This window comes from Pelodiscus sinensis, unplaced genomic scaffold (assembly GCF_049634645.1).
Source record: "Pelodiscus sinensis isolate JC-2024 unplaced genomic scaffold, ASM4963464v1 ctg38, whole genome shotgun sequence".
Lineage (NCBI taxonomy): Eukaryota > Metazoa > Chordata > Testudines > Trionychidae > Pelodiscus > Pelodiscus sinensis.
The window spans coordinates 1,154,131-1,178,002 of record NW_027465857.1 but is presented as its reverse complement, the minus strand read 5'-3'; the positions used below and the strand labels follow the sequence as shown (position 1 = coordinate 1,178,002).

At 52.2% G+C, this 23,872-nt stretch overlaps 1 protein-coding gene across 7 annotated transcripts in view; it reads right to left on the bottom strand.

Moving 5' to 3' along the window:
- Positions 1 to 23,872, bottom strand: part of LOC102462110 (transcriptional activator MN1-like) — a 141,003-nt gene that overhangs the window by 90,969 nt on the left and 26,162 nt on the right. For 3 of the 7 annotated variants that reach the window (XR_012898985.1, XM_075915702.1, XM_075915703.1), the window contains exon 3: positions 9,837 to 9,968. The exons of 2 other annotated variants lie outside the window; for them this stretch is intronic. Coding sequence is in view for 3 of the 5 variants with exons in the window: in XM_075915702.1 (XP_075771817.1) it covers positions 9,837 to 9,968 (132 nt within the window). In the remaining 2 variants the exon portion in view is untranslated. Of the gene's footprint in view, positions 1 to 9,836; positions 10,030 to 23,872 lie in introns of all 7 variants that reach the window. 2 more of the 7 variants (XR_012898984.1, XM_075915704.1) reach the window with 1 other exon arrangement.

The following is a 23,872-nucleotide window of genomic DNA, read 5'->3' as shown; positions in this document are numbered from 1 at the left end:
TGCATGCATCACTCTCAAGGGACAAGCAGATGACTCACAAGACTGCAAAGCACATTAATTTTAAGTATTAGAGTTGGCCAAAAAGCAGGGGAGAAGTCACCAAAATCTAGAATGTCAGTGTTCTGTTTGGCTTTTCTTACACAACATTTTGCTTTAGATTTCCTCTACAAGGTGGCTGCACAAGTGCTAGTACCACTGGTGTTGGGAATGGAATTGGGGGGGGATGACAAAGAGAGCTGTGCAGTGATATTTAATGCATGTTGTCAGAGTTGATCCCCACTCTGGCACTCCAAGTGCAGAAGATGGGGGCCCACAAGAGACCTTTAAAAAAAAGCCTTGCCTCTACAGGTTCTGCTTATAAACCCCACTCCCATAGTCACCAATTTACTGACTTCGGGGGGTAGCTGCCACCATCAAGTGATTTACCCTAAAAAAACAGGGGGAACACTTGAATCCCAGGGCTACCCCAAGTTCTTTTACCACAAGAGAGCTTGAAAAACAAACTGCAGTCTCTGGTAGCTGACCTCTCGGTCTAGGCAAGCAGACATGCACACACAGACCCCCTGTTCCTTCCAAGGACACGAGAATCAAATCATTGCCTTAAAAGGGTGATTTTTATTACAAAACAAAAGATATACGTGATAAAGCATACTTGGTTGCTAGGTGTTACAGAGCAACGAAGTAAAACAAAACACAGAGAAAATCTCTAGGAACAACTCTTAGGGTAAGTCTACACTACAGCGCTATTTCGAATTAACTTATTTCGAATTAGTTAATTAATTCGAAATAACACATCTAGACCCAAAAACTAATTCGAAATAGCATTTTTCTATTTCGAAATAGCGCGTCCACACTGATTGGACGCTGGGTTGCATTTAAGGGCAGCTGAAACCGGCTCCAGCAGGGCATCAGGTCAGTAGTTGCTTTGTGTGGCTGCTGTCTGAGGCTATCTGAGGCTTGTGCTTAAAGGGACCCCCCTGGACAGTCGGGGTATGTCTACACTACAGAGTTAGTTCGAACTAACTTTCATAGGCGCTACACTAGCGCTCTGCTAGTTCGAATTTAATTCAAACTAGCAGAGCGCTTAGTTCGAACTAGGTAAACCTCATTTTACGAGGATTAAGCCTAGTTCGAACTAGCTAGTTCGAATTAAGGGCTGTGTAGACCCTTAATTCGAACTAGTGGGAGGCTAGCCCTTCCCAGGTTTCCCTGGTGGCCACTCTGGCCAACTCCAGGGAAACTCTATGCCCCCCTCCCAGCCCCGGACCCCTTAAAGGGGCACGGGCTGGCTACGGTGCCCGTGCCAGGTGCAAGCCTGCCAGCACCCAGCCAGCACACCCTGCACCTGGCACGGATCGAGCCAGCCACCCGATGCCCCCCTAGACCTCCCCCTCTTCCCGAGACCAGGCTGGCGGCTCCCGGGAGCTTGCCCGGGACCGCAAGAGGCGGGCACCCGCCTGGGCTAGTGCGGACATTGTGGACCTTGTCCACGATCTCCGCACTAGGCACAGGAAAGTGGCCATCTAGGGCAGGAGAGCTGCCAGCCTGGCCACCCAGGAGCAGGAGTGCATGAAAATCAAGGGGGTCCACTGAGACCCCCGACCCTGAGCCCTGAGCTTACAATGGCCGTCCTGGGTCAGACCAAAGGTCCATCTAGCCCAGTAGCCTGTCTGCCGACAGCGGCCAGCCCTAGGGACCCTGGAGGGGATGGACCGGAGACAGTGACCAAGCCATTTGTCTCGTGCCATCCCTCTCCAGCCTTCCACAAACTTTGGGCAGGGACACCACTCCTACCCCCTGGCTAATACCACTCCATGGACCCAGCCTCCATGACTTTATCTCACTTCCCTTTAAACTCTGTTCTAGTTGTAGCCTTCACAGCCTCCTGCAGCAAGGAGTTCCACAGGTTGACTCTTTGCTTTGTGAACAAGAACTTTCTGTTACTAGTTTGAAGCCTGCTACCCATTCCTTTCCTTTGGTGTCCTCTAGTCCTTCTTTATGGGAACTAATGAAGAACTTTTCGGTATGCACCGTCTCCACCCAACTCCTGCTTTTAGAGACCGCTATCCTGTCCCCCCTCCGTCTCCTCTTTTCTAAGCTGAGAAGTCCCAGTCTCTTTAGCCTCTCTTCATATGGGACCTGTTCCGAAACCCTGATCATTTTAGTTGCCCTCCCCTCTCCCAGCTTCTCTCTTCCCCTCTCCCACCTCCTTTTCCCAGTCTCCCCCAGTTTTGTTCAATAAAGACAGATTCCATTTTTGAACACAATTGTCCTTTATTTTGTACATCAAGAAGAGGGGCTAGGGAAGGGTAAGTGGAAGGAGGTGAGGGAGGAATGGGGTACGAGCCCCCGATGGGGAGGACTGGGCTGGCTCTGCGGGCTTCTGGGGGTGGAAGCTCTCCTGCAGCCCCCCGATTGCCCCCTCTCCCCAGATGGCAGCCTGCGGCAAGTGCAGCCGGGCTGATGGCCGAGTGGTGTGATGTGCCCAGTGTGGGTACTCCGGGCAATCCAAGCCAGGACTGCTTTGCAAGCGGGGCACCCCTGAGAACTGTCTGTCCGGGGTGGGGGTCGGGACCCTTTAAGCACAGCCCTCGGCTAGCCTGAGACAGCATCTCCACGCTCTAAGTCCTCCTCTGATGCCCTGCCGGCACTGCTTCTGGCCATCCTTAACCCCGCTTCAGGGTCCACTTAATGTGGACGCGCTAGTTTGAATTAGCAAAACGCTAATTCGAACTAGTTTTTAGTTCTAGACGCGTTAGTTCGAATTAGCTTAGTTCGAATTAACTAATTCAAACTAAGTTAGTTCGAACTAACTCTGTAGTGTAGACATACCCTCGGTTCTCAGCTTTCCCGCTTACTTGCCTACCTCGCCGAGGGACAGCAAAGTGTTTTCCCCTCTGTCTTCTTCGGTTGTTTTCTTATGGGACACCGCAGCACTTGGCACCACAGAGCCAGAGCCGCCCCTGGCCAGTCTGGTGCTCATGCTGAATGTGTTGCTGCAAGCCTGGCAGCAATTGCTGGAGGCTGCCTGGCACCTTCTGCTGCAGGCCAGCCCCCTGGCCCTCCCCCTGCTCCCTCTGGGGGCCCTGGAGGAGCGGCTCCTGGATGCCAGCGTGCCCCGCCGCATCTGGCGTCTGGACACCAGCAGCGACTGGTGGGACCACATCGTCCTGGAGCGCTGGGAGGACCGACAGTGGACCCAGAACTTCAGGATGAAGAAGGACACCTTCCTGGAGCTCTGTGAGTGGCTCGCCCCTGCTTTGTGGCGACGGGACACTCGCATGAGGCTCGCCATTCCCCTCCACAAGTGGGTGGCCATACCCCTCTGGAAGCTCTCCATGCTGGACAGCTACTGATCCGTCAGGAACCAGTTCGGCGTGGGGAGATCCACCGTCGGAGCGGTGCTCATGCAGGTATGGCACTCGCTGGCCACTGGGCCAGGACGGGGGGCTGCAAGGAGGACTTGGGCTGCCCCAGGGAAAACAAGGGGCGAAGGTGGTGTAAGTGCCCTCCCCGGGGTGGGTCAGTCTGTCCCAGCCACGCTACAGACCGCCCACGGTGGCCAGGATTGCAGCGGGGGTTGCTCCTGGGAGTGGGGCGCGGGGCAGTGGCAGGGAACGAACAGTCCCAGTGACCCTCGGTTTTGTGTGTCTGTCTGCAGGTGGTGAAGGCCATTAACAGGGTGCTGCTCTGTAGAGTCGTACGCCTCACCGATCTGGACGTGGTCATCCAGGGGTTCGGCACCCTCGGCTTCCCCAATTGCGGGGGGGGGCAATTGACAGGACACACATCCCCATCCGCAGGGGCAGATGACGGTTTTGCGGGGCCCCGGGCAGCATAATTCTGCGGGGCCCCCCCTTTGCCACGGCACATGCGCAGTGATGCCATGCGCATGCGCGGTGGCGCCACGGCACATGCGCGGGGCTTTCTGAAGCGCGGGGCCTGGGGCGGCCACCCCATTCGCCCTGCCCTATATCCGCCCCTGCCCATCCATGCCCCGAAACAGCAGGCCTCCCTTTACATAAACAGGAAGGGGTATTTCTCGGTGATCCTGCAGGCCATGTGTGACCACCGGGGCCAGTTCACGGACATCAATGTGGGCTGGTCCGGCAAAGCACATGACGTGCGGGTGTACCGCAACTCCTCCGTGTGCCGGAGGCTGCACGCCAGGACTTTCTTCCCCAACCGCCACATCAGGGTCAGGGATGTGGACATGCCAGTGTGCCTGCTGGGGGATGCGGCCTACCCCCTACAGCCCTGACTGATGAAGCCCTACACGGGACACCTCAGCCTCTCCCGGCAGACCTTCAATGCCAGGCTCAGCAGGGCCTGCATCGTGGTCGAGGGGGCCTTCGGCCGACTGAAAGCACGGTTTAGATGCCTCCTCACCTGCCTCGACCTCTCCCAGCACAATATTCTGCACGTGGTGGCAGCGTGCTCTGTGCTCCACAATTTGTGTGAGAGGAAGGGGGAGGCTTTCCTGCCAGCCTGGATGGCAGAGGCTGACCGCATGGCTGGCCAGTACGCACAGCCCCACACGGCTGCCAGCTGGGAGGCCCTTCGGGGGGCTGTCTGCATCTGGGGAGCCCTGTGGGAGAGCTTCCAGGCGGACGAGGACACAAAACAATGTCTTTATTTCACATAACTGCGGTGGGGGGAGGGGGGCAATGAGAGTGGGAGAGGGGAGGGGGGAAACCTGGGAGGAGGGAGCTGGAAGGGGGAGGCAAGGGGAGGAAGGGGGAGGGGAAGCTCAGGGTTGGGGGTCTTGCTGGCTCTCCCGTCTCACAGCACTGCGGGTGCGGGGGCATCGGGGGGCAGTGGGTATGGAGGGTGGGGCAGGAGGGACGGGGTGGGTGCAGAAGAAGTGGGAGTGGGAGCAGGGGTGGGAGGAGGAGTGATAGCTGGGGTGGCTGCAGGGGCTGGAGCAGCAGGAGGCAGCAATCGGTCCGCCAGGGCCTGCAGGTGCACGCAGAGGTCATGGCCCTACTCTGGGAGTTCCCTCAGGCTCTCCCGCCACAGCTGCAGGTCCTTTTGCACCAATTGCTCCTGGCTGTGGACCTGTCGTCCCTGAAGGCGCAGCTGCTGCCTCTGCAACTCCTCCTGGTTGCGGGTGAGCCTGCTGGCCCGGGTGCGGGTGGATGTTCCAGGCAGGGTGGTGCGCCCTGCACTCGCAGGTGCTGCGGCTGTGGTGAAACAAGAGCAGTGGTCAGTTCTCCCTGGGGACACAGTGGGTGAAACCCAGCCCCCCTCTGCAAGGCGAGGACGGCAGGTGTCTGCACCATCTGGGCTTAAAGTGCAGCAGGGGAGGTTTAGATTGGACATTAGGAAAAAATTCCTAACTGTCAGGGTGGTCAAATATTGGAATAAATTGCCAAGGGAGGTGGTGGAATCTCCCTCTCTGGAGATATTTAAGAACAGGTTAGATAGACATCTGTCAGGGATGGTGTAGACGGAGCTTGATCCTGCCTTGAGGGCGGGGGGCTGGACTCGATGACCTCTCGAGGTCCCTTCCAGTCCTATTATTCTATGATTCTATGATTCTATCACGTCCTGCTATCCCCGGGAGTGTGAGCTGGCCCAAGACCGCACCCCAGCCCCTGTGCTGCCTCTAGTGTGGTGAGGTGGGGGGGGCGGAGGGGAGCTGTTCCCTGCCTCTGTGTAGAGGGGGCGTCTGGAGGGAGGGCAGTGTGCAGTGTCACTCCCGGGGGTAAGGTCCCTGGGCTCCCCACCCCCCACCCTGCATAAGGGGACCGTGATGTCACTCACATGTGGAGGCCTCCCCAGCCTTGGATGAGGCTGCTGATGGGCTCTCCCGTTCGGCTCGGGATTCCTGGATGCAGGGCAGGCTCCCTGCAGGCTCCTGGCTGCTGTCGTCCTCCTCCTCGTCTTCCCCTGTGTCAGGGGCAGGGCCCTCTGCCCCGGGGTCAATGGTAACTCATAGACTCATAGACTTTAAGGTCAGAAGGGACCATTATGATCATCTAGTCTGACCCCCTGCACAACGCAGGCCACAAAATCTCACCCACCCCCTCCTGGAATAATCCTCTCACCTATATCTCAGATATTGAAGCCTTCAAATAGTTTGAAGACCCCAAGATGCAGAGAATCCTCCAGCTGTGATCTGTACCCCATGCTACAGAGGAAGGAGAAAAACCTCCAAGGTCTCTGACCCGTCTGACCCCCCCAGGACGCGGTCCAGGGCGTCAAAGTGAGGGCAGGCCTCCAGGTCAGCCCCTGGTTGGGAGGCCTTGGTATAGGCCTGCTGCAGCTCTTTAATTTTGCTGTTCACCTGCTCTTGTGTCCGCATGTGGCCTCTGGTGGCCAGGCTGGCAGACATGCAGCTGTAGACGGCCACATTCCTGTGCCGAGTGCGGAGATCATGGGCATTGGAGGCCTCCCCCCAAACCTCAATGAGGCCCACGATCTCCGCACTTGACCAGGAAGGTGCCCGCCTTTTGTGGCCCCTGGCAGGCTCCTGGGAGCCGCCAGCCTGGTCCTGGGGAGCGGTGGAGGGCTGGGTGGCAGCGGGTGGCTGGCTCATCCTGTGCCAGGTGCACGGTCTGCTGGCTGTGTGCTGGCAGGCTGGCAACTGGCACAGGCACTGTGGCCAGAGTCTGACCCTTTAAGGGCTCCTGGGCTGGGGGGGGAGCAGACGAGTTTTCCTGGTTGTGCCCAGAGTGGCCACCAGGGGTCCCTGGGAAGGGCTGGAGGCCCCCTATTTTGAATTAAGTGTCTACACAGAACTTAATTCAAAATAGCTATTTCGAATTTGGCATTACTCCTCGTAGAATGAGGTTTACCAAATTCGAATTAAGCACTCCACTATTTCAAATTAATTTCGAAATAGTGGTTTGCATGTATAGATGCTATTAAAGTTCATTCGAAATAACAGCTGTTATTTCGAATTAACTTTGTAGTGTAGACATACCCTTGGGAATAATTGCTTATTTAATTAACTGATAGTGGGAGCTGTGTGAGGGTGGGACTGGAGAACTGCCCAGGGACAGGGACAGGGGCTTCTCCCCCACACACTCCACCCCCCTGCACCCCCAACCTCCCTTTTCCCTAGGGTCCCCCCCGCTCCAGGGACTGCAGCCCAAGAGCGCCATACCTGCATGAGTAGGGCCCTGATGATTGACTTCCCCATGCCAAACTGGTTCCCAACAGATGGGTAACTGTCTGGAGTGCTGAGCTTCCAGATTGCAATGGCGACCCACTTCTCCAGGGGGATGGCAGAGCACTGGGGGGAGGGAGTCTGGCACACAGCTCCAGGAATGTCTTCTTCCTCATATGGAAGTTTTGGAGCCACTGCTGGTCGTCACACCAGTCCATCACCAGCCGGTCCCACCAGTCGGAACTGGTGTCCAGCCACCAGAAGTGGCGCTCCACAGTGAGGTGCGTCTGAAAGAGCTGCGCTCCCAGACACATGTTGAGGGTCTCCTTGAGCAGCTCAGGGTTGTGTTCCTGCAGGGCCTGGAGGGCAGCCTGCAGAAACTGCTGCAGAAACCTCAGCACGACAGTCAGGGGCCGTTGCATGCCCAGAGGCAGCTCCCGCTCCATAGCAGGGAGTGCTGTGGTGTTCCAACACAGGGCAACAGACACACACAGTGGTTCTGGGGGGCCTTAATTGAAAAATGGTGTCCAATCAGTGTAGACGCTCTATTTTGAAATAGCAAATCGCTATTTCAATGCGGTTTTTGCGTGTAGAAAAAAAAAAGCCGGAAAAAAAGCGGCGGCCATGTTTATTTAAATCCGCGGGGGATATTTAAATCCCCCGCGGATTTCCCTATGCTGACTTACCTGATTTGCATCCCTTTTCCGGAATTTGTGGCCAGTCTAGACGTAGCCTTAGTGTGTACAAGACTCTTGGAATGTACTGCTATATACAGGGCAGATTGTTTTTTAATTTATTTTTAGTGAATGTACAATTTCCTCCCCATTGGGTTTGAAGACTGATATAAGATGTTGAATATAGTATTGTTGTCACCTCAAAAAAGAAATAGTACATTTTGTCAAGCTTAGGCAACATTTTTCTTTTGTTTGAGAGATATGCCCAGTTGGAGACTATACACACTTTTACTATTAAGAAACTAAAATAAATCAGATAACAAATGCTCCAAACTATTTTGACTATGTTTAAGTAATTGAGGAATAATGTTTTTTATTTAAATTTACAGTTGAGTCTAATAAATGTGAACAGGACCCCCCAGATCTCTTTGCATCTGATCCTGTTCTCATTTAGATCAATGGCAGAATTCTCATTGACTCTGATGATATAGGATCAGACCCTTTGAATATAGGTGAAAGAACAAAAACTGAATTGAGGCCCACCATTGGCCAAAGGTAAGGAAGTTAATAAAGACGCTGATGGCAGAACCTCTGCAACAGAGCTGCTAGTTCTTATAAAATTTACAAAAAGATGCATTTTCTAAGCAGTATGTGGATGTTAAATCCACTGTTGGTTTAAAAGCCTCATACTGAAATATTTCAGAGGGTGGTGCTGTACAAAATAAGAGTCTCTTTTTCTGTATTTAATGTATCATAGGAAAAACAATTTGCAATTAAATCATAGAATCACAGAACCATAGAGCTGGAAGAGACCTCAGAAGGTCATCGAGTCCAGCCCCCTGCTCTGGGCAGGACCAATCCCAATTAAATCAACCCAGCCAGGGCTTTGTCAAACCGAGACTTAAACACCTCTAGGGATGGAGACTCCACTACTTCCCTAGGTAACCCATTCCAGCGCTTCACCACTCTCCTAGGGAAATAGTTTTTCCTAATATCCAACCTGGACCTCTCCCACCACAACTTGAGACCATTGCTCCTTGTTCTGCCATCTGTCACTACTGAGAACAGCCTCTCTCCATCCTCTTTGGAACCTCCCTTCAGGAAGTTGAAGGCTGCTATCAAATCCCCCCTCACTCTTCGCTTCTGCAGACTAAACAGACCCAAGTCCCTCAGCCTCTCCTCATAAGTCATATGCTCCAGCCCCCTAATCATTTTGGTTGCCCTCCGCTGGACCCTCTCCAATGCGTCCACATCCTTTTTGTAGTGGGGGGCCCAGAACTGGACACAATACTCCAGATGTGGCCTCACCAAAGCCAAATAAAGAGGAATAATGACATCTCTGGATCTGCTGGCAATGCTCCTCTTAATGCAACCTAATATGCCATTAGCCTTCTTGGCTACAAAGGCACACTGTTGACTCATATCCAGCTTCTCATCCACTGTAACCCCCAGGTCCTTTTCTGCAGAACTACTACTTAGCTGGTTGGTCCCCAGCCTGTAACAATGCTTGGGATTCTTCCATCCCAAGTGCAGGACTCTGCACTTCTCCTTGTTGAAGACAAGACAGACAACTGAAGATTCGATTTTCACAGCAGATATTTCGAGACACTGCCTAAAGTATTCTGTTTATGTAGATTTTGATTTTGTGAGACGTTTGCAGCTTTCAAGTACATTTACTCATGTTCTTTTTAAATAATGAATGTATGTTAAATATAGACTGTGTGTAAATAATACACATCAGAACATTGCCAAACAAGTTTAATTAAATGCTTTTTTCTCTAAGCCTGAGTCATGAAAATCTGCTTGAAGCAGGGAGCTTTTTCCATTAGTCCCACTCCTAAAACATAATATTGTTCTCTATTGTGATATTCAACCACCTTTATTGTAAAAAGAAAACGTTAAAAGCATTACCATGAGGTCTTATTTTCTATTGCCTGAGACTGGTTATTTATGACTATTGCATGGTTGCCAGAAAGGTTATAATAAAATAAATCTGCTTGCTTGTCTTATGAATACCAACATCGATGGAAGAAAAAAAGGTTACTTACCTTCGTAACAGTTGTTCTTTGAGAGGTGTTGCTCCTGTCCATTCCATGAAGGTGTGCACATGTAGCGAATCAGCAAGCATAGTGCTTTGGCCGCGTGACAGGGCATCCCAAGGATGACACCAAGCAAGAGTCCTGAGCCAACAATAACAACATCTGCCTGAGTCAACAACCTTCGAGAATGCTGTGTTTGGGACTGTGAAGAAGCACAGTTTATGAAAAGCAAGATGTGGACTTTTGGGACATTTGAGAGGGTATAAAGATAGTTGTGATCTTGCAATAAAACGATTTTGTGCTTGCACCGGCCCGAGTCCGTGCCTTCATACACCACAAATGGCGCCCGATACAGGGCTTGAAGTGAACGAGTGATTCAAACTGGTGATGTACCCGCGGCTGGACGGAGGATAAGTTGTTGAGAGGAGCTCCTGAAATTACTGACATCACCATTCGCAGGACGAACAGGTGAGCAGCCGCGGACAGAATAACAGTATGGGGCAGTCTGCCACGAAAGAGCAAAAACTGCAGCTTGAGATCTTGCAGCGCATTGTGAAGGAACAGGGGTTTAAGGTTCCCCCTGTACAGCTGGTTCAGCTGTTGGTTTGGATACGAGACCACTGCCCGTGGTTCCCAGAAGGGGGTTCTTATGATTTGACCTTCTGGGAGAAGGTGGGCAAGGAATTGAGAACCTCTGAACATCTTGCATTATCCCTCCCAAAAGGGATCATAGTAACGTGGCGAACTGTTTATACAGCCATACGGGCATTGCATCCCGCCGAGTGGGTCCTGAAGGAAGCGTCGGCAACATTTGATCCCAGGCCATATCAGGACCCAGAGGATCCCTCGTCCCCTCCCCCGAAACCCCCGGGGAGGATTGTGAGCCAGTGTACACCACGGTCCCGGTCTCCCCGGAGCCTGACGACTTGTGCCTCGGCCCTGAGGACAGTGAATCTGAGGACGGCGGGCCCGAGGACCCCTTTGACACAGGGACGGCGGCGGTCGGCGTAGGGCCTGACTCGTACCCACCGCTCGAGCCCGTCAAGGCCCTGGCGGCATCTGCGCCGACGGCGGAGCAAATTTTACAGACTCAGAGGCTACGAGCTGTTTCTCGGTCCTCGATTGTAGCCCCTCCGCCATTTGCCCCAGCATTAGCTCCCGCTTCTTCATACAGGTCCGCAAGCCACACGGTCGCTCCATATGGGCCCCCCTTGGTGGCGCCCTCGCATAATGAACAGGCAGGGGTTTTATCTGAATGCCGATGTGAGGCTCTTCGGCGAGGAGATGTGCAGCTTCTACAGGCTTTTCCAATTGTATATGCGCCCCAACGGCCCGCCCGACATGAGGCTTTGCCATATGAACTTGTAAAAGAGTTGCGCAAATCTGTGAAGGATTATGGATTACAGTCGTCTTATACGATGAATTTGGTTGTGGCTATTTCGGAGTCATATGTTATGGCCCCGCATGATTGGCGCGCGCTATTACGCCTGCTACTTAGCCCGGCGCAGTATGCAGTTTGGGACACCGAGTATCGTGACGGTGTTACGTCGCAAGTTATGGATAATATTACCAATGGGATAAACGTTGGCATAGATGAACTTATAGGGCAGGGCCAATATGCTACTCCCCAGGCTCAGGCTCAGATGAATCGCTTGGTATTTACGCAAGCCACATCGCTGACCCTTCGAGCCTTATGACAGGTCCCTGATGCGGGCCGAAGGGACACATCTTTTGCTACGGTCCGCCAGGGCCCCCAGGAACCCTATGTGTCATTTTTGGATAGGCTCCAAACCGCCATACAACGACAAGTAGACTCAGAGGAGGCTCAGCACCTGTTGCTGTTTCAATTGGCTATTGAAAACACTAATATAGACTGCAGGAAGGCTTTGGACCCCCTGCGTAACAAGGCAAAAACTCTTTCAGAACTGATCAAGGCATGTCAAAATGTTGGGTCTGAACAACATAAAGCTGAAATGTTAGCATCGGCGCTGGCACAGCAGCTGAAAAGGCTCGTGATGTTGTTCGGCATTGGTTACATTGTTTTGCTGTAAATAAAATGATTTCGTGCTTGCACCGGCCGGAGTCCGTGCCTTCATACACCACATGCACACACTGCATGCGTGCATCGTCGGAAGTTTTTTCCCTTAGCAGTATCCATTGGGCCAGCAGGGGAGCCCCCTGGAATGGTGCCAGTATATCGGCTAATATATACACCTGCTGGCCCTCCACCCCCTTGGTTCCTTCTTACTGGACTACTCCGAACAAGGGGAGGCAGGTGGGATTTGGAATGGACAGGAGCAACACATCACAAAGAACAACAGTTACAAAGGTAAGTAACCGTTTTTTCTTCTTTGAGTGATTGCTCATGTCCGTTCCATGTAGGTGACTCCAAAACAGAAACCCTAGGAGTTGGGTCAGAGTTCTAACCTTCAAGAGTGGAGGAGAGCCCTAGCCAGGGCTACGTCCTCACTTACCAGATGTCCCAACGCATAATGATTGCCAAAAGTGTGGACCGAAGACCATGTGACAGCCCTGCAGATGTCCAAAATAGGAACCTGAGTCACAAAGGTTCCTATTTTGCTGCTGTAGAGGAGTCCTAGACCCTAGTGGAGCGGGCCATGACGGGAGGAGCTGGCACCCCAGCCAGCCCATAGCACAGGACGTAATCCACAAGGAGATCCTCTGTGCAGAGAATGGCTGCCCCTTCAGCATCTCTGCAATTGCTACAAAGAGCTGTGGGGACTTATGGAAGAGCTTTGCTCTTTCCAAATAAAAGGCTAGAGCTCTCCCATCAGCTAAAGTGTGTAATGCCTGTTTTCTTACCCGAAGCATGGGGCTTGGGGTAAAAAACTGTGAGAAAAATATCTTGAGACACATGAAAGTGAGACACCACCTTTGGAAGAAAGGCGGGGCGGGGGCGTAATCTAAGTTTATTCTTAAAGAAAACCGTATACGGGGGGTCCGAGGTGAGAGCTCTCAGTTTGGGGACACACCTGGCCGACGTGATAGCCACCAAGAAAGACACCTCCCAAGAAAGGTGCAGCAGTGAGCACGTCGCCAGGGGCTCGAAGGGAGGCCCCGTGAGTTTGGACAGGACCAGGTTGAGGTCCCACTGAGGAACGGGCTGACGGACATGCAGATAAAGTCTGACCAACCCTCTCAAAAACCTGCATACCATGGGATCTGCAAAAAGGGTCTTGCCCCAGCAGCCCAGGTGGAAAGCGGAGATGGCCGCCAGGTGTACCCTAATTGAGGGGGAGGATAACCCCTGTAATCTAAGTTCCAGGAGGTAGTCCAGGACCAGTGGGATCTGGGCATCCATGGGCGATACCCCCTTCTGGGCAGCCCAGATAGAGAAGCGCTTCCACTTGGCAAGGTAGGTGGTCCTAGTGGAAGGTTTCCTGCTTCTCAGCAGGACCTCCTACTTATGCTCCGAGCACTGCAGCTCTGCTGCTGTCAGCCATGGAGCTTCCATGCCATTAGGTGCAGGGATCGCAGGTTCGGATGACAAAGCCCGCCAAAGTCCTGCGTGATGAGGTCCAGGTCCAACGGGAGGGTGATCGGTCTCTAGCAGGACAGGCGTGAACCAGTGCTGCCTGGGCCATGCTGGTGCGATGATGAGCATCAGGGACGCCCTGAACTCCCAAACCCGCGGGAGCACCTTGTGAACCAGTGGGAAAGGTGAGAAGGCATAAAGTAGACCCTTGGGCCAGGGAGTGATGAGTGCATCTCCCAGAGGGTATCCATTTTGAAGCACTTGGAAGAGTACGGCAGAAAGGGATCTAGGGGTTATAGTGGACCACAAGGTGAAAATGAGTCAACAGTGTGATGCTGTTGCAAAAAAAGCAAACATGATTCTGGGATGCATTAACAGGTGTGTTGTGAGCAAGACACGAGAAGTCATTCTTCCGCTCTACTCTGCGCTGGTTAGGCGTCAGTTGGAGTATTGTGTCCAGTTCTGGGCACCGCATTTCAAGAAAGATGTGGAGAAATTGGAGAGGGTCCAGAGAAGAGCAATGAGAATGATTAAAGGTCTAGAAACCATGACCTATGAAGGAAGGCTGAAAGAATTGGGTTTGTTTAGTTTAGAAAAGAGAAGATTGAGGGGGGACATGATAGCCGTTTTCAGGTATCTAAAAGGGTGTCATAAGGAGGAGGGAGAAAACTTGTTCATCTTGGCCTCTGAGGCTAGAACAAGAAGCAATGGGCTTAAACTGCAGCAAGGGAGGTTTAGGTTGGACATTAGGAAAAAGTTCCTAACTGTCAGGGTGGTCAAACACTGGAATAAATTGCCCAGGGAGGTTGTGGAATCCCCATCTCTGGAGATATTTAAGAGCAGGTTAGATAAATGTCTGTCAGGGATGGTCTAGACAGTATTTGGTCCTGCCATGAGGGCAGGGGACTGGACTCGATGACCTCTCGATTTCCCTTCCAGTCCTAGTATTCTATGATTCTAAGTCATGCCTGACCAATCTGATTAGCTTCTATGATGAGGTAACTGGCTCTGTGTACATGGGAAAGTCAGTGGTTGTGATATACCTCGACTTTAGCAAAGCTTTTGATACGGTCTCCCACAATATTCTTGCCAGCAAGTTAAGGGAATATGGATTGGATACACAGACTGTAAGGTGGATAGAAAGCCAGATAGACTGTCAGGCCCAATGGGTAGTGATCAACGGCTCGATGTCTGGTTGGCGGTCAGTTTCAAGTGGAGTGCCCCAAGGATTGGTTCTAGGGCCAGGTTTGTTCAATATCTTTATTAATGACCTGGATGAGGGGATGGATTGCACCCTCAGCAAGTTTGCGCATGACACTAAGCTAGGGGGAGAGGTAGATACGTTGGAGGGTAGGAGTAGGGTCCAGAGTGACCTAGACAAATTGAAGGATTGGGCCACAAGAAACCTCATGAGGTTCAACAAGGACAAGTGTAGAGTCCTGCACTTGGGACGGAAGAATCCCAAGCATTGTTACAGGCTGGGGACCAACTGGCTAAGCAGCAGATCGGCAGAAAAGGATCTGGGGGTTACAGTGGATGAGAAGCTGGCTTTGAGTAAAGAGTGTGCCCTTGTAGCCAAGAAAGCTAATGGCATATTGGAGTGCATTAGAAGGAGCATTGCCAGCAGATCCAGAGATGTCATTATTCCCCTTTATTCGGCTCTGGTGAGGGCACATCTGGAGTATTGTGTCCAGTTCTGGGCCCCCCACTACAAAAAGGATGTGGACACATTGGAGAGGGTCCAGAGGAGGGCAACCAAAATGATTAGGGGGCTGGGGCGCATGACCTACGAGGAGACGCTGAGGGATTTGGGTCTGTTTAGTCTGCAGAAGTGAAGAGTGAGGGGGGATTTGATAGCAGCCTTCAACTTCCTGAAGGGAGGTTCCAAAGAGGATGGAGAGAGGCTGTTCTCAGTAGTGACAGATGGCAGAACAAGGAGCAATGGTCTCAAGTTGTGGTGGGAGAGGTCCAGGTTGGATATTAGGAAAAACTATTTCCCTAGGAGGGTGGTGAAGCGCTGGAATGGGTTACCTAGGGAAGTAGTGGAATCTCCATCCCTAGAGGTGTTTAAGTCTCGGCTTGACAAAGCCCTGGCTGGGTTGATTTAGTTGGGATTGGTCCTGCTTTGGGCAGGGGGCTGGACTCGATGACTTCCTGAGGTCTCTTCCAGCTCTATGATTGTATGATTCTATAATTACATAAGAACATAAGAACGGCCATACTGGGTCAGACCAAAGGTCCATCTAGCCCAGTATCCTGTCTGCCGACAGTGGCCAGCACCAGATGCCCCAGAGAGGGTTGACCAAAGACAATGATCAAGCGATTTGTCTCCTGCCATCCCTCTCCAGCCTCTGACAGACAGAGGCCAAGGACACCATTTTATCCCCTGGCTAATAGCCTTTTATGGACCTAACCTCCATGAAATTATCTAGCTTCTCTTTAAACTCCTGCAGACAGGGGAGTTGAAGAGGGAGAGCAAAGCGACCCCACCGCCGAAGAGGCTACCCGGTGAGAGTACAAGCTGTGGTGTGAGTGTGTGTGTGTGCCTGTGCCTGACTGTTTGAATTTTACAGTTTGAAGTGTGAATTGAGAGTCTGATTCCAGGTGAGTGCTAGCAGTTTCAGTTTCAGTTTCAGCTTCTGTGGCAGTTGGGACAGAGCCTGCCATTGTTCCCTTGATTGCCTCTGATTAGCCTCAGACTCAGCCTTCCCCTGTGTGACTCAGAAGGGGGCAGGCCTGACCTAGACAAGCAGGCTTTAAAAAGCCAGAGCAGTGCGACCAGGCGACTGCAGACAGGGGAGTTGAAGAGGGAGTTGGGCAGAGGGAGTGACTGATGGTGATGAAGACCCGAAGCGCTTGTGCCAGTACTTCTCCTGTCTCCTCCACCTGTGCCTGTATCCAGACAGAGAGCCTGAGCATGGATGCCTCTACCCAGGTCCTGGTGTGGTCTTGCAGTATTTGTGGCTTGCAATTCCCACTGAGTGATCTCCAGGCTGGGGGAGACAACCGTTGTGAAAGGTGCCTGCTGGTGGAATCTCTGAGGCAGCAGGTAGGAGAGCTACAGGAGGAGGTGGCCAGGCTGAGGAGCATTCGAAGCCATGAGGAATTCCTGGACAGTATTCCTGTGGAGTCCACTGAGGTCACTGTCCTAGGATGTGGGACTGTTGACCAGCCACTTATGGAGGAGGCGGTGGTGCAGGGTGAGCACTGGCAGCTGGTTACTTCCGGCAGCAGGCAGTGTTCCACCCCTGCTCCTAACCCTCCCACTGTGTTGTTACATAACCGTTACTCTTTACTTTCAGCAGGAGACAAGGAGTCACCCCCCACAGTGGAGGAGACCAGGCCTCGCACCACCAAGGTTGAGCAGTCTCCTGCCATCACTGCGAGGAAGAAACGTAGGGTAGTGGTGGTTGGAGACTCTCTTCTGAGGGGAACGGAGGCGCCCATCTGTCGCCCTGACAGTTCATCTCGAGAGGTATGCTGTCTTCCAGGGGCCCGTATTCGAGATGTTACGGAGGCATTGTCGAGGATTATCCGGCCCTCTGACTACTACCCCATGCTACTCATCCACGTGGGCACAAATGATACTGCCAGGTGTGACACTGAGCGGATCAAGCGTGACTACAGGGCTTTGGGAGTACGGGTGAGGGAGTTTGGAGTGCAGGTGGTATTCTCTTCGATCCTTCCTGTCAAAGGTAGGGGCCCGGGCAGAGAGAGGTGCATCCTGGAGGTGAATGCCTGGCTGCGAGGATGGTGTCGCCAGGAGGGATTCGGCTTCCTTGATCACGGGGTGCTCTTCCAGGAAGGACTGCTTGGCAGAGATGGAGTTCACCTTTCCAGGAGCGGGAAGGCCTTGTTTGGACACAGACTGGCTAACCTTGTGAGGAGGACTTTAAACTAGGTTCGACGGGGACAGGTGAGCAAAGCCCACAGGTAAGTGCTGAATGTGCGGGACTGGGAGATGGGTTGGAAATGGGGGGGGGGGACTACGGCCTATAATGGCAAGGAGAAAGGAGGGTCAGGGCACAACAGGGAGGCAAGATCAAATCAGTATCTTAGATGCCTATATACAAATGCAAGAAGTATGGGTAATAAGCAGGAAGAACTGGAATTGCTAACCAATAAATACAACTATGATATCATTGGTATTACAGAAACCTGGTGGGATGGGACGCACGATTGGAATGTTGGTATGGAAGGGTACGGTTTGCTCAGGAAGGACAGACAGGGAAAAAAGGGAGGAGGGGTTGCCTTGTATATTAAAAATGTACACACTTGGACTGAAGTGGAGATGAACGTAGGAGATAGCTGTGTAGAGAGTCTCTGGGTTAAGCTAAAAGGGGTAAAAATGAGGGTGATGTCATGCTAGGAGTCTACTACAGGCCACCTAGCCAGGTGGAAGAGGTGGATGAGGCCTTTTTTAAACAATTAACAAAACTAGCCAAAGCCCAAGATTTGGTGGTGATGGGGGACTTCAACTATCCAGACATATGTTGGGAAACTAACACAGCGGGGCACAGGCTATCCAATAAGTTTCTGGACTGCATTGGAGACAACTTTCTGTTTCAGAAGGTTGAAAAAGCTAAGGGCCCAAAAGCAAACAATTCCACTGTGTAGGAAAGATAGAAAATATGGCAAAAGACCAGCTTGGCTTAACAAGGAGATCTTGCACGATCTCAAACTAAAAAAGGAGTCATATAAAAAATGGAAACTAGGACAACTAACAAAGGATGAATATAGGCAAGCAACACGGGAATGCAGGGGCAAGATTAGAAAGGCAAAGGCACAAAATGAGATCAAACTAGCTACAGGCATAAAGGGAAACAAGAAGACCTTTTATAAATACATTAAAAGCAAGAGGAAGACCAAGGACAGGGTAGGCCCACTGCTCAGTGAGGAGAGAGAAGCAGTAACAGGAAACTTGGAAATGGCAGAGATGCTCAATGACTTCTTTGTTTCGGTCTTCACCGAGAAGTCTGGAGGTGTGCCTAACGTAGTGAATACAAGCAGAGAGAGGGTAAGTTTTGAAGATAGGATACACAAAGAACAAGTTAAAAATCACTTAGGAAAGTTAAATGTCAGCAAGTCACCAGGTCCTGATGAAATGCATCCCAGGATACTCAAGGAGCTGATAGAGGAGGTATCTGAGCCTTTAGCTATGATATTTGAAAAATCATGGAAGACAGGGGAGATTCCAGAAGACTGGAAAAGGGCAAATATTGTGCCCATCTATAAAAAGGGGAATAAGAACAACCCAGGAAACTACAGACCGGTCAGTTTAATGTCTGTCCCAGGGAAGATAATGGAGCAGGTAATTAAGGAAATCATATGCAAACACTTGGAAGGTAATCAAGTGATAGGGAATAGCCAGCATGGGTTTGTGAAGAACAAGTCATGCCAAACTAATCTGATAGCTTTCTTTGATAGGATAACGAGCCTTGTGGATAAGGGAGAAGCTGTGGATGTCATATACCTAGACTTTAGTAAGGCATTTGATACGGTCTCGCATGATATTCTTATTGATAAACTAGGCAAATATAACTTAGATAGGGCCACGATAAGGTGGGTGCATAATTGGCTGGATAACCGTAGTCAGAGAGTTGTTGTTAACGGTGCTAAATCCTGCTGGAAAGGGATAACAAGTGGAGTTCCTCAAGGGTCTGTTTTGGGACCCGTACTGTTCAATATCTTCATCAATGATGTAGATATTGGGATAGAGAGTACGCTTATTAAGTTTGCAGATGATACCAAACTGGGTGGGGTTGCAACTTCTTTGGAGGACAGGGACATAATTCAAAATGACCTTAGCAAGTTAGAGAAATGGTCAGAGGTAAACAGGATGAGGTTTAATAAAGAGAAATGCAAAGTGCTCCACTTAGGAAGGAACAATCAGTTCCATACATACAAGATGGGAAGCGACTGTCTAGGAAGGAGCATGGCGGAAAGGGATCTAGGGGTCATAGTGGACCACAAGTTGAATATGAGTCAACAGTGTGATGCTGTTGCAAAAAGAGCAAATATGATTCTAGGTTGTATCAACAGGTGTGTTGTAAGCAAAACTCGTGAAGTCATTCTGCCGCTCTACTCTGCACTAGTTAGGCCTCAGCTGGAGTACTGTGTCCAGTTCTGGGCGCCACATTTCAAGAAAGATGTGGAGAAATTGGAAAGGGTACAGAGAAGAGCGACAAGAATGATTAAAGGTCTAGAGAACATGACCTATGAAGCCAGGCTTCATGAACTGGGCTTGTTTAGTTTGGAAAAAAGAAGATTAAGGGGGGACATGATAGCGGTTTTCAAATATCTAAAAGGGTGTCACGAGGAGGCCATACTGGGTCAGACCAAAGGTCCATCTAGCCCAGTAGCCTGTCTGTCAACAGCGGCCAACACTAGGTACCCTGGAGGGGATGGACCAAAGACAGTGACCAAGCCATTTGTCTCGTGCCATCCATCTCCAGCCTTTCACAAACAGAGGCCAGGGACACCATTTCTACCCCCTGGCTAATAGCACTCCATGGACCCAACCTCCATGACTTGATCTCACTTCTCTTTAAACTCTGTTATAGTTCTAGCCTTCACAACGTCCTGCAGCAAGGAGTTCCACAGGTTGACTATTTGCTTTGTGAAGAACAACTTTCTGTTGTTAGTTTGAAGCCTGCTACCCATTCATTTCATTTGGTGTCCTCTAGTCCTTCTATTATGGGAACTAATGAAGAACTTTTCTTGATGCACCCTCCCCACACCACTCATGCTTTTATAGACCTCTATCCTGTCCCCCCTCAGTCTCCTCTTTTCTCAGCTGAGAAGTCCCAGTCTCTTTAGCCTCTCTTCATATGGGACCTGTTCCAAACCCCTGATCATTTTAGTTGCCCTCCCCTCTCCCACCCTCTCTCTTCCCCTCTCCCACCTCCTTTTCCCAGTCTCCCCGAGTTTTGTTCAATAAAGAGAGTTTCTATTTTTGAACACACGTGTCCTTTATTTTGTACATCAGGAAGGGGGGCTAGGGAGGGGTAAGTGGAAGGAGGTGAGGGAGGAATGGGGTATGAGCCCCCGATGGGGAGGACTGGGCTGGCTCTGCGGTCTCCTCGGGGTGGAAGCTCTCCTGAAGCCCCTTGATTGACCCCCCCCCTCCGGATGGCAGCCTGCGGCAAGTGGAGCCGGGCTGATGGCCGAGTGCTGCGATGTGCCGAGTATGGGCACTCAGGGCACTCCGAGCCAGGACTGCTTTGCAAGCGGGGCACCCCTGAGAACTGTCTGTCCGGGGTGGGGGTCGGGTCCCTTTAACCGCAGCCCTCGGCTAGCCTGAGGCAGCAGCTCCACGCTCTAAGTCCTAACCTGATGCCCTGCCGGCACTGCTTCCGGCCATCCTTAACCTCGGTTCAGGGTCCAATCAGTGTGGACATGCTAGTTCGAATTAGCAAAACGCTAATTCAAACTAGTTTTTAGTTCTAGATGCGCTAATTCGAATTAGCTTAGTTCGAATTAACTAATTCGAACTAAGTTAGTTCAAATTAGTGCTGTACTGTAGAAATACCCCCAGTCCCAAGAGTGCAGGGACGGGTTGTGAGCCCGCCCAAGCCACATATGTAGTGTGCGCATGCGAAGTCTGGCGTGTTGAATAACATAGGTGCATGGTGCCATCAGTCCCAGGAGGCTCATGTAAGACCTGGCCATGGTCATTGGAAATGCCCACGTGTCCCTGGACAGCCGCTTTGATCTCCAGGAAACAGAGTCTGGGAAGGGAAGCTGTGGCTGATACAGAGGCCAGGTGGGCACCCACAAACTCTGTAACCTGGGTGGGGCCCAGGGTCGACTTGGCCACATTCAGGAGCAGCCCCAGCTCCCGAAAAAGGTCTTGTACTAGAGCAATATGGGCCAGCACCTGATACGAGCAAGGGCCTTGGAGAAGCCAGTCGTCCAGGTAGGGGAACACCTGGACACCCCGTTTTCTCAGGGTGGTGGCCACAACGGCCATGAACTTCGTGAACACTCAAGGGTCTGTAGAATGGCCAAAAGGGAGGACCATAAACTGATAGTGGTCATGGCCCAGTGTAAAGCAGAGGAACCGTCTGTGGTGCAGAGTAATAGAAATGTGGAAGTAGGCATCTTTTAGATTGAGGGCAGCGTTCCAGTCTCCGGGACTTAGGGAGGGGATGAAAACCATCTTGATTTTGGCCTTGGTGATGAAAGCATTGAGTTCCCCGAGGTCCAGGATATGCCAGAACCCTCCTTTGGCCTTTGAAACCAGGAAGTACCGGTAGTAGAAACCCCTGCAGGACCTCTTTGGCAGCCCCTAGGGTTAGGAGCTGTGGACCTCCTCCCGGAGGAGATGCTCATAAGAGGGATCCCTAAACAGGGCAGGGTGGTGGGAGGGAGGGGTTTTGAAAGGAAGGGGATGGCATAACCCCTTTCTAGTGTTTCCAGGACCCAACCATCTGAGGTAATAGATTTCCCGGCCCAGCAAAAAGGGAATAGGCGGTCCCTGACCAGGAAAGGTGGGGCTAGTAATCTGTCCTCGGATGTATGCTCAAAACCCTTGGCAAGACCCTGAGGGCTTGTTGGATGGGCCCAGGCCCTGGTCCGGGGCCGGTCAGGACCAGCATCTGCCATTCCTCCCATTATCATTGCTCCCTCTACAGCGGGAGAAATCAGGGCAAGTGCCCTGTTGAGAGGGCCTAGAGGCATTCCTGCATGACAGGGAACCCGGTTGGGTAACCAGTGTATGGATCCCCAGGGAGTTTAAGGTGGCCCGGGCATCCTTGAGGCCATGCAGATGTTGGTCGGTCTGCACAGAGAAGAGGGATGGACCCTCAAACGAGAGGCCCTGAATAGCCGTCTGGAGCTCGGGGGGCACTCCAAACACCTGCAGCCAAGAGTTGTGATGCAAAACCAGTGTGGGCAGCTGCATCGGCTGCATCCAAGGTGGCCTGGAGGGCAGCCCGGGAGACCACCCTGCCTTCTTCCACCAGGGCTCCAAACTCAGGCCGAGAGTCCCTGGGGACCAGCTCGGTGAACTTGCTCATGTTCGCCCAAGTGTTATATGTATAGCGACTCAGCAGGACCTGCTGGTTCGCTATGCGACGTTGAAGACCCCCAGACACGTACGCTTTTCTTCCCAAGAGGTCCATTTTCTTGGTGTCCCTGCTCTTAGGGGTGGTGCCCAGCTGGCCCTGCCTCAACAACCAGGGACACTGGAGGCAGGTGGGAAAAGAGGTGTTCGTTCTCATCCTGCAGCACGAAATACCTCCACTCGACTTTATTATCTGTCAGTGGGATAGAGGCCAGGGACTGCCAGAGGGTCTTTGTAATTTTCGTCATGGTCTTATTGATTGGTAAGGCCACTCAGGTAGGGGTGTCAGCTTGCAGGATGTCAACCGTAGGGTTCGAATCCTCCGACAACCTCTCTGCCTGGACTCCCAGACTCTGAGCCAGGCGGCCAAGGAGTATCTGATGGGACATTGAGTCCATGGATGGGAGAGAGCCACCAAGTGCCTCATCCAGTGAGGACGATGAGGACTCTTTCATGCCCACTGCCTTTGGATTGCAAGCTTGCGAGGGGGTCTGTGAGGCCACAGAAGAGGCCACGGTAGAGGACTGGGCAGTGGGGGGCCCTCGCTCCGGGGAAGCCTGGCCCGGGGGCAGGGACTGGCCCGACGTCAGGGAGTGGGTCAGTGGGGTCGCTGAAGGAGGAGCCCTCGGCCCTGAGAAGATCGACTCCAGTCTAGAAGGGCCCGCACCCTGGCTCTGGTGGTAGGCCCAGGGGGTCCACAAAGGCGACTGAGTCAGGGCCTGCACTTGTGGTGGCCAGGGCTGCTGTAATGCCGGCACCAGGGTAGGCTGAGGCCACTGTAGCTGATGACGCTGGTGCATCGCAAGGTGCTGCGGTGCCACAAACGATGGCAGGAGTAGGACCGGTGCCTGGATCGAGACCTGGAGCCCCGGGATGACCAGACCGATTCTGCCTTGGAGTCTGTTGAATACTCCGAGGTTGACCAGGACGGTGCAGTGGCAATAACGGCCAGCGACCTCCCAGTTGGAGTGTACTAGGGATGTAATGGTGTAGTCGATTAACCAATAAGCAAAAGCTTATAGGTTAATGTTATAGACTACATGCATTCCCCCCCGCCCCCACCCTTACAAATGCATTTTTTAGCAGGCTGGCCAGCAGCCCCGCTCAGTCCTAGCTCGCACTGGGTCCGGGACCTACCCCCGCTGCAACTCTGCATTTAAAGTGTATTGGGACCCAGGCAGGCAGGCAGCCTGGCTCAGTTCTGGCTCGTGCCAGGTCCAGGAGCGCTGCACCCCACCCTCCTCCCTGGACAGGAGCTGCTGGCACCCCGCGCTGCTGCCTCTGTATCAGAGGCAGCAGCGCAGAGTAGCAGGGGGCTCCTCGTGAGTGGGGCTGGAGTGCACTGGCTACCATCCCCACCCCCAGGGACTATAGAACAGTTGACTAACCGATAGGAATTCATGAGGTTAATCGACTACTCAATTAACCGATATTTAACATCCCTAGAGTGTACCGGGCCACTGACTCCGTTTTCCCCCTGGT